The sequence below is a fragment of the Spodoptera frugiperda genome, chromosome 30 (genome assembly GCF_023101765.2).
Source record: "Spodoptera frugiperda isolate SF20-4 chromosome 30, AGI-APGP_CSIRO_Sfru_2.0, whole genome shotgun sequence".
Classification (NCBI taxonomy): domain Eukaryota; kingdom Metazoa; phylum Arthropoda; class Insecta; order Lepidoptera; family Noctuidae; genus Spodoptera; species Spodoptera frugiperda.
The window spans coordinates 7,888,298-7,902,047 of record NC_064241.1 but is presented as its reverse complement, the minus strand read 5'-3'; the positions used below and the strand labels follow the sequence as shown (position 1 = coordinate 7,902,047).

The following is a 13,750-nucleotide window of genomic DNA, read 5'->3' as shown; positions in this document are numbered from 1 at the left end:
TTTCGGTTCGGTCGAGCCGGCCTATTCGTGCCGAAGCATGGCTCTCCCACACTTCCATACACACACACTACAAACTTCCTAAGTCAAAGGAATTAAGACTTGACCCAATATCCTGCACTCACAAGACTATCAAAATTTTCGATGTGATGTTAGGGTTGAGGCTGACTGACCTAAAACAACTTGAGATCAAAAAATGGCAATAAGGTTGCTTCAAGCTAGCTCGCGAAATTAAAATTTTCTTTCTTGATTTGCTTCTTGAAATCATGCGTTGACGATTTTAACAAATAAGTGCCTAATATTACACACACATACATGTCCGCAAATAGCTATAATATGTTTTATCATTATACTAACTGATATCGATCTGTAAATTATGCCAAAAACTTAAGAAAAATTATATTCCGCATGCTAGTGCATATGAAATGTAACCTTTGGAGCTTCCAACCTAACACATTTTTAGGTCAAGTTAATAACGATCAATGTTGTAAAAAATCTTCAGATTTAAAATTACACACATGACACACTTGTTATTTAATTTTGTTGTATTATAATGAAACTTGGCAAGATAAAAAGACTTTGTGCCATGAACTACGTAAAAAAAATTATATTGGTCTATGGTATCATAAATTTTGTTTGTGGTTTTGTTTTTCTTTTCATTCTTTCTTGCTCGTAGTGTGTCTACCGGCGTTATATTTTCAAAAAGCGGTATTGTGATTATAACTACAAATACAAAACAATATTAGCCAATGACTGTATTGTGTATCTTGGTAATCTAAACAAAAAATGTCTAAACAGTAATTTATAAATTAGAAACTGTTTCATTCAAGGAATCATGGACGACGACATAAAGAAGTTCTGTCCAAACTGTTCTCAACTTTATAATTTACAACGTTAGTAAACTTTTTAATCACCTTCTCAATTAAACCATACTATCACAATATAAAACATGTCGCTTAGTACACCTTACATATTTTTTATCTCTTCAAAATAAGTCTTACAAGATATAAAATAATGTAACTTTATATCCATTCGTCGCAGTTGATGGCGTTTATAATTAATTTTATTTTTTGCGTTTATTATTTTATTGGCCCGAGCTAAAATAATTACATAAAATAGTGATGCTATTTATAAATTTATTGGCAAGTGATCAATACCTAATAAGTTTCTTCTATTAATGCTCTAAAGTTTCCATCATGATTTTTGCTGACTTTCATATCTACTGCCTATTCATTCCTGATGGATCTTGTTACTATAAATTTACTACTCAACAGTAAATTATCTTGCACTTTGTCATTGTGAATACAAAAAAATATTTTGGATTGGAATGTGGATTTATAAATTTATGAAAGCTCTTGTGTATCTACCTCCATCCATCTTATTTATTTCTGTAGTTCTGTCAATGGAAAATATACATACAAAAAAAATAACATTCAAGATTATGATAAAAATTGACACTTTGTGAGCTAATTAAAACTTTGTTGCTATTCAAGGAAAAAAAATAGTATTAGACTCAGTAGCCATCAAAGAATAATATAATAAATAAATCTAATATACCTAATAATGAAAATGTTCTATTTTCTTAGTAAACCCTTCATCAAGGCCACAAGGAAACTTACCACTATTCCTGCCATGTGGCCACTCAATGTGTGAAAATTGCATTGTAAACATTGCAAAATGCCAGGAGCCTATTGAATGCAAAGTCTGCCTTTGCGATGCAGACGTGAAGATAAATGATATGAATGCATTCCTTCGAGATAAAAATGTTTTGTTCTCAAAGTTTCCCATAAATGTTCAGATGGTGGGTGAGCTAGCTGTGAGTCGGATGAAGGTAACATTTTAAATTTATTACAATAATCTATTTTACTAATGAAAATGTATAACATATCAATGCTTTTCTATAGTTAATCACCACCACCATTTTAAGGAGATTTAAGAAAAAACTAGTTTGTTACTGCATGCAATGGATATTTGTTGCTAAAATTAGACTCTGCAACACTTGATAATTTTTATATTTGAATTCTATCACTTTTACAATGAGTATACAGTGCACTACAATTATTTATTTGTATTTGCTAATGCAATATAGTTTTTATTTGTTTCTTTTTAGGATTCATATTCCCCTCACGAGAAACCCGAAGATGACTTTTTCATTGACTTAAAAGCTTTGTTAAATTCTGCAGCAGAACAAGGTAGTTATGTGACAAATAATAGTTCAATAATTAATGTATAAGCAATTCATCAGTAAATTGTATTGTATTTTTTTTTCTTTCAGGCAATTGTGTCGAATGTGATGTAGCTACATCAAAAATGTGTAAAGAGTGTGTCACCATCTTGTGTGATGCTTGCTTCAATAAAACTCACAAAAACTACATTGTTTTCAAGAACCATGTACTACAAAGTATTGGTATGTTTGTATTAACTTGTTTATAAAAAATTAAACAAAGTGAACATTCATTAATTGTTTGAACTCTTTCTAGAAACAACTATGTTACCCAGTACCTGCAAGCAGCATCTTCAGAAGCCACTTGATTATTATTGCAAGGATTGCAAGAAGTGTTTATGTACAGACTGCATGATACTCGGTGGAGACAAATCTTGCAAGAACCATGAAGTGGTGTCTTTGCAGGAAATTGTAAGTAAATCATTTTTAGGGACATGCTGTTACTATATGAATTAACACTTAATAATTATTCTTTGTTTTTAGAATGAGACCTTCTTGGAAGAATTAGTTGAAATATCTCCTAAAGTTGACGAAACCTACAGAAGACTGACAAAAACAGCTGTTGTAAGTATTCTCATATCAATGAACAGGATATAATTAATGATCTTATTTTTTATACTTAACATGTGGTTTGTATTGTTTTTAGGATATTGGATATTTGCTTTATAACTTTCAAAATGATTCTGGATCAGCAAAAGACCTCACCGTTATTCTGGCCAGTGTGGAACAACACTTCTCAAAGCTTTTCTCTATCATACAAAAACATAAGGAAGAAATCGTAAATATAATATTATACTTAAAATTTTCTGAAAAGAACTCCTTGCAAAGAGCTAAATCTGATATAGCGAATTCTATTAAGAAAGCCAATAATGTGTTAGATTTGATAGCAATTGCAACAGACACCAAAAATATTAAAAAGGTAATTGTGTTTCCTTTTATTAATATTCATAAAAACATAGTTCTGTTCTGTATTCTATTTCATCTTTCACATTTTTAGATTAATTTGCCAGCACTTTTAGAAGAAGCTAAAGAAATTTTGAATGTTCCCTGGTATCTGGACAAGAAAGAATCGGACAAGGAACCTCTCAAGTAAGATATTTACAACTATTATTATTGAAGCCAAAGTATTTATTTAGTAACTTTGTTCACCTAGAACATTGACTAAATAGTTCGTTTCGAATTTCTTCGACAATGTCTGTTGGATCTAGCTATCTTTCAACAAAAAAATAATTAAGATATTAAATTAAACACAGTATTAGTTTGCAAGATGCATGTAACACTCCAAGTGTTGCAAAAAATTTATAAGCCATGGTAACCACTTACCATCAGGTGGGCCGTATGCTTTTTTTGCCACCATTGTGGTATAAAAAAGTATGTAACAATATTAAGCTTATTTTGGTAATTTTATTTCACTTAGCTAATATGTACTTTGTTCCTACAGGGTGACTGTAAATGAAGACTTGTGTACCCTAGTCAGTGACTATCTGCACTTGGAAGGCAATGTGAAGTCTGTGTACAAGATGTATTCCACGGCAGAACTCAGTGACGATGTGGAAATACCACCAGCTCCCGCCAAACCAGTTATGCCACCGGAATTGCCTAAAGGTGTGATTTTTTTTTATCTGAAATAATAAATTTCCTTGAATAAATTTTACAAGAAGAAGTATGGGAGAGCAATGCTTCGGCACTAATGGGCCGGCTTGACCGGAGTAATATCACGGCCTCACAGAAAACCGACGTGAAACAACGCTTGCGTTGTGTTTCGTTGTGTGAGTGAGGTTACTGGAGGCCCAATTTCCCCCTTCCCAATCCACGATTCCCGAACAATAACCCTTAAATTCCTAACCACCCCTAAAAAGCCGGCAACGTACTTGTAACGCCTTTGGTGGTTACGGCGTGTTTCATAAAAAAAAAAAAAAAACTGACAAACTTAGATATTTTAATAGTGCTTGTAAACTTGTTTTTTTTTGTGGGCGGAAAATCATTCAATGCCTTTTCCCGCCTTGGTCGTGGCGAGAGGGAGTGTCAGACTCTTACTGACTAAAAACCACCTCATTCCCACTCCTACTTTTCAGGGATAAAATTAAATATATGACTTTATTGCATGCATGCATACAATTTATATATTTCTGTAAAAGTAAATGTACTTCCTCTTGAGGGCCAGGCCACTGGTTTTCCTGGGCTTTTGTTAAAATTAGCATAAAATATATTTTTTTATTGTAGATGCGAGACTATCAAAACCAAATAAGCCCAAACCTGAACCTGCTAAACCGCCAGCTTTATTCACAAATGCGCCCAGGTACCGTAGCAAGAGTGGTTCAGTCTCATCTATGAATTCTAGCTGCAGCGAGAAATCAAACAGAAGCTACATTGTCAAAAGTAAGTTACTCAAATAAATTAAGGAATATGTTTGTAGTGTTTTTATAAGTTATAAGTACAAGTTTTTAACTAATCTTTATGTATTTGATGTGAATAAGCACTCTCCGATATTCAAAATATTCGTAATAAAGGTGACTGGTACTAAGAATAATTTCTAAGTAATTTTTATGCAATATTAACACCAGATGGACAAGCTTATATAGGATAAACTATATGATACAACTTTTAACTAAAAAACGCGGTTTACTCACGTATTATTAATGGAGGAAAGCTCTACTAGTTCCGTGTCACAGAGGAGAGATGCGGCGGCCTATTCTTAGGAGTAGACTGCGCGACGTCGCCGCTTCTGCGCACGCTGCTCATGATAAAAAATCCCTACGTGAATACGTGAGGATACCGTGAATTTTAATTAATTTAGTATGTCTCACGATAGTTGTTATAAAAATATATGATACAGTTTTAGTATAAAGGGTATGTCTATTTATTTTACAGATCAGTACCAACAGCAACCTATTGTTCAGCCAGTTGCACCATTTGAAGAAAACCAACATCCACAGCAATTGAGTGAAGGTATAATAATATGCAAATGTTTGAAAACAGCACTATTATCACTCGTACTATACTTGATACTAATTATTTGTCACAATTTTTTGCTTCTACTAAAGTATATCTAATACTTCAGGTGCTCAAGAATTGATCTATGTTACGCACATTGTGAATCCACACAACTTCTTCGTACAAAGGGCGTGTTTCCAAAGACTGGTTAAGGAAATGGTGCGGGAGTTCCGAAATGCTGTATCTTTCGCAAAACCTTCTGTCAATCATATCGCGCCAGGTAAGCATTTGTTTGTTTTTTTAATATTTTAAGTTTGTGAGAATGTATGTATGTTTACTGCTCTTTCACACAAAAACTACTGAATGGATTTTGATAAAACTTTCCACGGAGATAGATAGACGGCTGGCAAAGTTCCTTGAAGGAAGTCAGGTATAAAATAAAAGGAATCCATTCTTGAAAAGTCGCTTTATGTAAATGCAACATATGGAATAATTTTGACCTGTTTGTTAAAGAACATGAACATTTATATGAAAACTAGCTGACCCGCGCAACTTCGTTTGCGTGTATCCCGCTACTTCGACAAATACAGTCAACGCACCAACACATATTGGATACTAATTTTCAATTCACAATAACTTGTTGTTTAACCGCGTTTAAAATATTAAAATGTTTTTTGGTTTCTGTGACTCTTCTTTGATCGCCCCCCCTATCAGTTTTTGGAAAAAATATTTAAGTAATGTACAGATTTTTTTTTGTCTTATATGTATAGATCAAAGTCGTAGTACCTACTTTTTAATATTATTTATAGGGACGCTGCCCCCGCCGCCGCGGCCGGCCCGTACCGTGCCGCAATACTAATATCGTGATATCTCCTAAACTATATGTCTAAATAACACACTGTAAACTGCAAAAATAATCTAAATTAAATGCTCGTGATGATGAACTTACTTATTATGATAAGGATATATGTATTATTGGTTATATCACCAGTTAAACATCACCCAACGAATTAAATGTTTTTTAATACAGAAAAGTAGTTTTTGTGACTTAAATAAAAAAGCTGGATATATGTCATCGCGGACTTTTTTGTAGAACTAATAAAGACCAATGTTTTTGCTATACATTGTTCTTACTTGTATCCAACGGTATAAGCGGCGCACGCACAAATGCAATCTTCAATTAGATTTTTTTCTGACTTCTTGTAAATCGCTATAACTCAGCTAATATAGTTTCAATGTATTTCAATTATATATAAAAACCTGTCGGAGAAAATATTTTTAGTGAAAACCGCATCAAAATCCGTTGCGTAGTTTTAAAGTTTTATGCATACGGGGACTACAGACAAAATGGGCGACTTTGTTTTATACTATGTATAGATATATAATTATGTGAAGTTGATATTGTACTGGAAGTTTTCACCTGTGTGTTCAACTTGCACTTGGCCGGTTGTTATTAATAAATTTTATCTGTTATTTAACGGTATTGTTATGTATTATGGTGTGTGTGCAGGTAAAACATACTTGGCTTTCAACAAGGCTGATAACATGTGGCAGAGATGCCGCGTTCTTGGAATCGACATGTCCAATAAGAATCCAATAGTTCAAGTTTTCTGTTTTGATTTCGGAAGCATCGAGTTTGTCTCAGCCGATAAGTAAGTCCAAAATTCAAATATTTTTATCTTGAATAATGTTTCATTATTTAATATTCCACACTAAACTGCTTATTTTTTTTTAAGGTTGCGGCTTTTGCCACCTTCAAAAATACAGAGTCCATATCCACTCGCCATCAACTGTTCTTTGGCTAATTGTGTGCCAATAACTGGCAATTGGACTAGTGACGATTCTTTTCTCATTCAACATATCATTGACAAGTAAGTAACTAAATGCATTCTGAAAAACAATATTTGTGTCATATCATTAGAACTTAAAATGGGATATTTACCATGTCTATTAGTTTTTGTGAGTTTCCGATATTTCGGCATGGTTGCAAGCGCCATGATCACGGATGAACTGAGTTCATCCCGTCACGTCCATCCCTTTTTAAGTTCTAATGATATTACTACTGTCTATGTCAGTTTAAAAAAATATTCGTGTCATTTTTTAATTTTTCTGGGCACTACATTGATATAAAAGGTATTTTTAAGAAGAAGAAGAACTTAGAAGAATTATAAAATTCGATATAGTATTGTCATCATTGCACCACATTTATCCTTGAAAGGGTAGAAAGAGAGATTCACATAAAAAATCTCCTAGTTTATACTAGTTATGTTGTAAGTTCTCATGTAACACAGGTGCGTGACAAAATAATTATGATAAATAAAATAAATTGTGTAAATTTTGTTTAGTTAGTAGGTACATAAAGTATCTACATTTATTATTGCAAAGCTGATGTGGTGTCAGCAAAATGCGAAGTAGTATTCGACCGCAATACGAGCCAGTCGCGATCGTCGATTCAGTAAAACGATGTTTCCATTTTATTATGTATAAAATAATGATATTCTTAATAGAATCGTTCAAATGAGTTGTGTACTGTAATTATAATTTGTGTGTTATTACAGTAAACAGGCTGTGCTTCACGTGCGGAACATAATACCGATTTCAAACGTGGATTTTAAATTGGACTGTGATGTCATCACTTTCGAGAACGGAGTCAGTGTTGCTCATGCTTTAGTGTTCCATGAACGTGCTAAAATGCCTAATCCAAAGCTATGGGTAATTATTATTTTCCCTCTATACATATAGGTGTAGTTCATACAAACATATAATATTAAATTAATCATTTCACGTTTTTGCAGTATCCGAAGATTAAGGGTGTACAGGAGACACCAAAACTGTACAATTCCAGTGATTTAAAATCTGAGGAAGAAGTGTACATAACACATGTGGTTCACCCTGACAAGTTTTATGTGAGAAAGGTAATCATCACTATCACTACATAGTATAAAACAAAGTCGCTTTTTCTGTCATGTGTCATGTTGTCCCTATGAACGCTTAAATCTTTAAAACTACGCAACGGATTTTGATGCGGTTTTTTTTAATAGATAGAGTAACTCATGAGGAAGGTTTTTATGTATAATACAGGTATAATATATCACCATTGCACCCATGCGAAGCTGGGGCGGGTCGCTAGTTAATAATATATTGCAAACAGCTTTCAATTACATGTTATAATCACATATTGGTAATACAGACTGTATACTGTATTCTATTATATCTTTCAGCATCATCACCAAGAAGTATATGACAGAATTACTGAAGAATTGGAGCAAGAATACAACCTGGCCTCAACTGCTGGGACTGTGTTTTTGCCAGAAATAGGTACAAACATGTTTTAATACTCTCTTTAATATGCTTTCTAGAATTTCTAGTACATCCCATCAACATTTTTACACAAACGATACTTATAGTATATAATATATTCATCATCATTATCATCATCATCAGCCTATAGCAGTCCACTGCTGTACATAGGCCTCCCCAATTGTTCGCCACTTTGCTCTATCACTAATATATTAATAGATTAAAAAGTTGTTTCAAGTACAGTTTGGTCTCAGGACCAGACTGGCTACAGCGAATATGTTGTGGTTTGTATTATTTGAAAGAAAAGAAAACAAAGAAAAAATGTTTATTTTGCACCGGGCACGATGCACCAAAAAAAAAACAAAACGAAAATTAAAACAAATATAAAAGTAATAAAAACATTCATGAATTATTCTTATATAAAAACAGGAAAAAAAGATAAAATTAAAGTTAAAATTTGTAACAACTGTTTATATTACTCTTTATCTTAGTAAGTACAGTAGTTATTAATTAAAAAAATAATAATAAATGTCAGATAATGAATACTATGCTTGTTTATCCGTGTTGCAGGTAAAGTGTACGCAGTAAACTTGGAGAAGTGCCAGGAGAATGTATCAGCGGCGCAGTGGGCGCGCGGCGTGGTCACGGAGCTGCCGGGCCACAAGCGGGTCCGCGTGCGACTGCCCGACTGTGGCAGCTCTCTACTCTTGCACTGGTCCTCACTACGCTATCTACAAACCAAATTCACGACGCTCAGCGCACTAGTAAGTCTAGGATACATTAGTCCAAATTAATAAAAAATACACTAAACTTTAACCCATGCCGTTGGATAAACCCATAAAGACAAGCAGAAACCGTATAAAAGGTACTTTTCAATAATTAAGATTGTAACTTTGAGCCAAAAAGGATGATTGCCTTCAATTTAGCTACAAAGTGCGACAGCAGCGTAGTGCTGCTTTGTATTTTCATATAAATAAATTATTAACGCGCAGCAGTCGCCACAGGCGCAGTTTCAAAGCGTGCAAATACTTATTATTTCCATACAAGATTGTACTTTAATTAACATTTCCATTGATATAGGAATCAGTGCCGGCGTTAGGGGGGGGCGACATGGGCCGATGGCCCAGGGCGACAAAGTCTGGGGGGCGCTAATAAAATGAAAAACTACTACTAACACTTGATATTGCTTCCCTCAAGTGGGCGCCACAATATTTTCGCCCGGGGTGTCAGTGGCCCTTACGCCAACACTGATAGGAATCACGTATACTACTTACTAAATTGCCTTTTTATTTGCTTACACAGGCCATAGAATGCCACCTCGCAGGTATTACACCCCCCAACAGACAATGGAGTGCAGTTTCGTGTGAATTCCTTAAGAAATATAAGGGCACTTTACTTGAAGTACGAATTGAAGACAATCGCAACAAAGGTAGACAAAACCGAAAAGACCGTGGCTCCGTCGGAGTTATTCTTTACGATAAAACTGACCCGGAAAACTTAGTTTGCATTAACAATGAGATGATCAAATATAAGTTCGGCGTATCTTTCGGGTAAGACTTTATATTACTTTGGATAATTTACAGAACTCAAATGATTCATGTAAGCAGTAGCTTGTGTTCCAACTATCTCAAGTGTTATTACACTTATTATAGCTAAATTGGCAACACAAATACAAATACACCCATTTTATTATTTTTAATGAAATCAATGTTATTTTCCCAGGATTAACAAATTTAGTGCAGCTCCTCCAGAAGAATTAGTTGTCACAAATAAGTTACCTGTACTAGAACCAAAACCAAGTAAACCACAAAAAAATAAGATAACAATCTTAAAGAAAGAAACTGAAGAAAAAGTGAAATCACCTGAAAGTATTGATGATAAAGATTTACTGGCTAAAGATAAAGGGCCGCTTAGGTTAGAGGCCAAGGTTCTGAATTACCAGTCACCTTCACATATTTATATTTCTTTAGTTCATCAACAAAAAACTTTCAATGAACTCTTCGAAAAAATGCAAAAATATTACTCTAATAAGAATAATAAAAACAAGCAGAAAGAAGACTGGAAAGTTGGTGACAGATGTAGCACACTGTGCCAGCAATCACAAACTTGGCGCAGAGCTATTATTATGGAGCTGAAAGACAGTAATGTAAAGTTATTCTACAGTGATTTTGCCTGTATTGAGACAGTTCCAATATCTAGTTTAAAAGAACTGACTCCAGAATTTTCTAAGATTGGTGATGCTGCTATAAAATGTCATTTATGTGGAATCATGCCGGCTGTGGGTGACGAGTGGCCACTGATTACCAAAGAATATTTAAAAGAACTTCTTGATGCATACAAGAGAATATTTGTAACAAAAATGGGGACCTTCAAAGATAAAAGTATGCCAATTCAACTGTGGGTCTATCATACTGTGCAAGGAGGAGCCTTAGAACCCAATAAATCGACATGGCGTTGTTTGAATGAAAAAATACTTGAACAAGGCCTCTGCGTACCTGACCAATCTCAAGTCGTAAGTATTACAAGATTTATACAATTCAAGGGTTATACAATGCAAGAATTTCATACTTGTTACTAAGTCATACTGCTAGTAACTAATAGTGATGTAATATACATAATAGTTATTGTTGGTTATTTTTGTTTGTATTCAGGTCCCAACTGAGAACAATGCCGAAGATTCGCAAGATATGCTGTCGTTCCTCAATATAACTGGTTCCGTGAATGAGTGGCTACTATTAGAGCCTATGCCTATGAAACCACTGGAAAAAGAAAAAGTTGATAGTCGTTCCAAAACAAATTCACCCACGCCTTCCCAAGAGGACGAAGATAACTATTCCAGTACCAAAGAAGACCCTAGTCCTTCCAATGTAATGTACATTACTGACTGGTTACCACCAGAACCTCTCAATTGCAGGGAATTTACAGCGTTACCGACGTAAGTATCTAATATGTCGAGACTATTAGCATGTTACTTTTTTAGGCGGGATTGGTTCAACATGGTGAACTAAAGAAATTTTATTTATGGTTATAAAATATACTTAATTTTTATATTGTTTTCTTATTACAGGTACATAGATAACGATGGTATTATTTACTTACATGACATACGGCAACAAGATACATTGGATCTTATTCGTAAAGCACTAGATGTTCGTTTCAAAGGACCTGACCCAAAAGCGAAATATACAAAATGGAGTGTAGGGGAACCATGCGTAGCGTTATTCTTTTTAGATAACCGCTATTATAGAGGACGAGTTATTGAAGTAGACAGAGATAATTCCACGTGTATCATTCATTACATAGATTACGGTAATGAAGAGACATGCTCATTTGAAAATTTAAGAAAGAGTGTTCCACTCCACCAAATTCCGACGCAAGCACACAAGTGTATGTTGAGTCGTATACGTCCCGTCGGAAAACAATGGGACAGACAAACATTAGATTATATTCACAAATCAATTGTGGAAAAACAATGCTTTGTAAAAGTAGTAGGTGATGCAGTAAACGGTGTAATACCAATAGAGCTAAAGTATGACAAATTGTGGATAAATGACCACTTGGTCGATTTTGAATTGGCTGAATACAAAGATGGTACAAAAGCCCCTGTCATGAAGTATTGTCCAGTTAAAAAGAACAAAGAAATAATCCAAGAAGATACAATTCAATATGATTCTGGACCAGATTATATTGCAGTTGACGATCAAGATACAGATCAGTTATCTTCATGTCAAAATTCTTTTGATGCAAGTTCTTTAAAAGCTGCCGACTGGAACAAATTAATGGAAAATGAACAGTCTGCAACTGATGGAAAGTTTCTTACATTCCCAAAACATTCTGATGATGAATACATGTGTAATATCGCTCTCATTAATGATGTTAACACATTAGAACTTAGTATTGTTTGGGATGAAGATACATCTAGAGTTTATGAACAGATGTTTGAAGAGATACAGTCTGAAAGTATGAATATGTCACCACTCGATGGCATATTTGAGAACAAAGCATGTATTGCAGTATTCCCAGAAGACGGCCGGTGGTACCGCGCGGTTATTTTACAATATAGCGAAAAAAAAGGTCGTGTTAAAGTAAGGTATGTTGACTATGGTAACATTGAAATTATTTCCTTAGCTGATACAAGAGAGATTTGTGAAGAATTGGTCAAACTTCCGCCTGCAACTATATCTGCTAAATTGTTTGGCGTGCGCTTAAATCCCGATACAGATATCAGTGTTATTACACAAAATTATGCTCAAGTTTTCTTGGATAAAGGACCTTTCCAAGTGAATATCAAGGGTTATGACGGTCCAGTGCCATTGGTAGAGATAAGATATGAAAATAGTGATTTGGTATACAAAAAACTTATTGAAGATAATATATTCATAAAATGTGATTAATTTTAAGTAGGTTTCACCGTCGTTTTGTTTATTTCCCTTTGATCAACTATAACAACTGGTAATAGGTGTCATAAAAGACCAAAAATTTTTAAATCTAAGTTTATTTAAATTTTAACCAAGTGTTTCTTGCGAAATACCCAACTTACTCATTGTAGGTACATAAGTATCGAGAGTAACTCAGTAAGACAATTCGATCGTAAACTGTGCTAGTAGTATTACATCTATGTTAGTAGTATTACAAGCGAAATATTAAACTGAATAAGAGCTCACGCTTAAAGTGAGCTCTTGATTTTTGTGCGGTTATACTTTATCGAATTCATTTTCAATACATATTTGAAACTGTATTGAAACCTTCAAATGTTTCAGGACATTTACTTTTTTTACTTTAAGTTAGTGTACTGATTATAAACTTTGAACTAAATAAATCTTGCAAAATTATTGTTTTTTTTTCTGACTTCAATAACCTAACATACATAATGTCTCCTCCTTTAAGGCCGGGACTCCACCAAAGCGGAGACGAGACGAGCGGAGAGGAGATGTTTTTTAAACAACCAATAGAATTGAGTTATTGACACGTCTCCTCTCCGCTCAGCTTCAGTGGAGATCGCTGTGCGGAGATGTGTAATATTTGTATGTCGCGATGGAAGCGGAGATGTGAGCTGTGCGCGGACGACGCGCAGTGGAGACGATGTGAGCGGCGTGCAGTGAGCGATGTCATCCTCCCCCCTCTCGGCCGCTAGCCCGTCTACCTTTCGTGTCAGAATGCGTACTGAGCACTCAACGCCCCGCACCCGAGCTGAAAAACATCTCTTCTCGCACAGCACACAGCACACCGCACACATCTCCGCTTTGGTGGAGTCCCGCGAGCTGAAAAACATCTCTTCTCGCACAGCACACAGCA

The 13,750-nt window shown here is 34.7% G+C and overlaps 1 protein-coding gene across 1 annotated transcript; it reads left to right on the top strand.

Moving 5' to 3' along the window:
- The first annotated feature begins 640 nt into the window (after positions 1-640).
- Positions 641-13,287, top strand: LOC118269664 (RING finger protein 17). The gene is made up of 22 exons (XM_035584882.2): positions 641-890; positions 1,584-1,828; positions 2,108-2,189; positions 2,273-2,404; positions 2,478-2,632; positions 2,705-2,785; positions 2,868-3,140; positions 3,219-3,310; positions 3,663-3,826; positions 4,445-4,600; positions 5,093-5,170; positions 5,283-5,435; positions 6,666-6,807; positions 6,892-7,026; positions 7,714-7,867; positions 7,951-8,070; positions 8,377-8,473; positions 9,026-9,219; positions 9,758-10,005; positions 10,178-10,967; positions 11,107-11,390; positions 11,523-13,287. The coding sequence occupies exons 1-22, from the start codon at positions 833-835 to the stop codon at positions 12,847-12,849; spliced, it is 5,160 nt and encodes a 1,719-aa protein (XP_035440775.2). The 5' UTR covers positions 641-832; the 3' UTR covers positions 12,850-13,287.
- The last annotated feature ends 463 nt before the right edge of the window (positions 13,288-13,750 follow it).

What these genes read in the sequence shown, in the direction of transcription:
- LOC118269664 (XM_035584882.2), top strand. Translation starts at nt 833, where the DNA reads ATGGACGACGACATAAAGAAGTTCTGTCCAAACTGTTCTCAACTTTAT. An exon ending in TCAACTTTATAATTTACAAC is followed by an intron (nt 891 to 1,583) that starts GTTAGTAAACTT and finishes CTATTTTCTTAG; the next exon opens with TAAACCCTTCATCAAGGCCA. An exon ending in CAGAAGCTACATTGTCAAAA is followed by an intron (nt 4,601 to 5,092) that starts GTAAGTTACTCA and finishes TTTATTTTACAG; the next exon opens with ATCAGTACCAACAGCAACCT.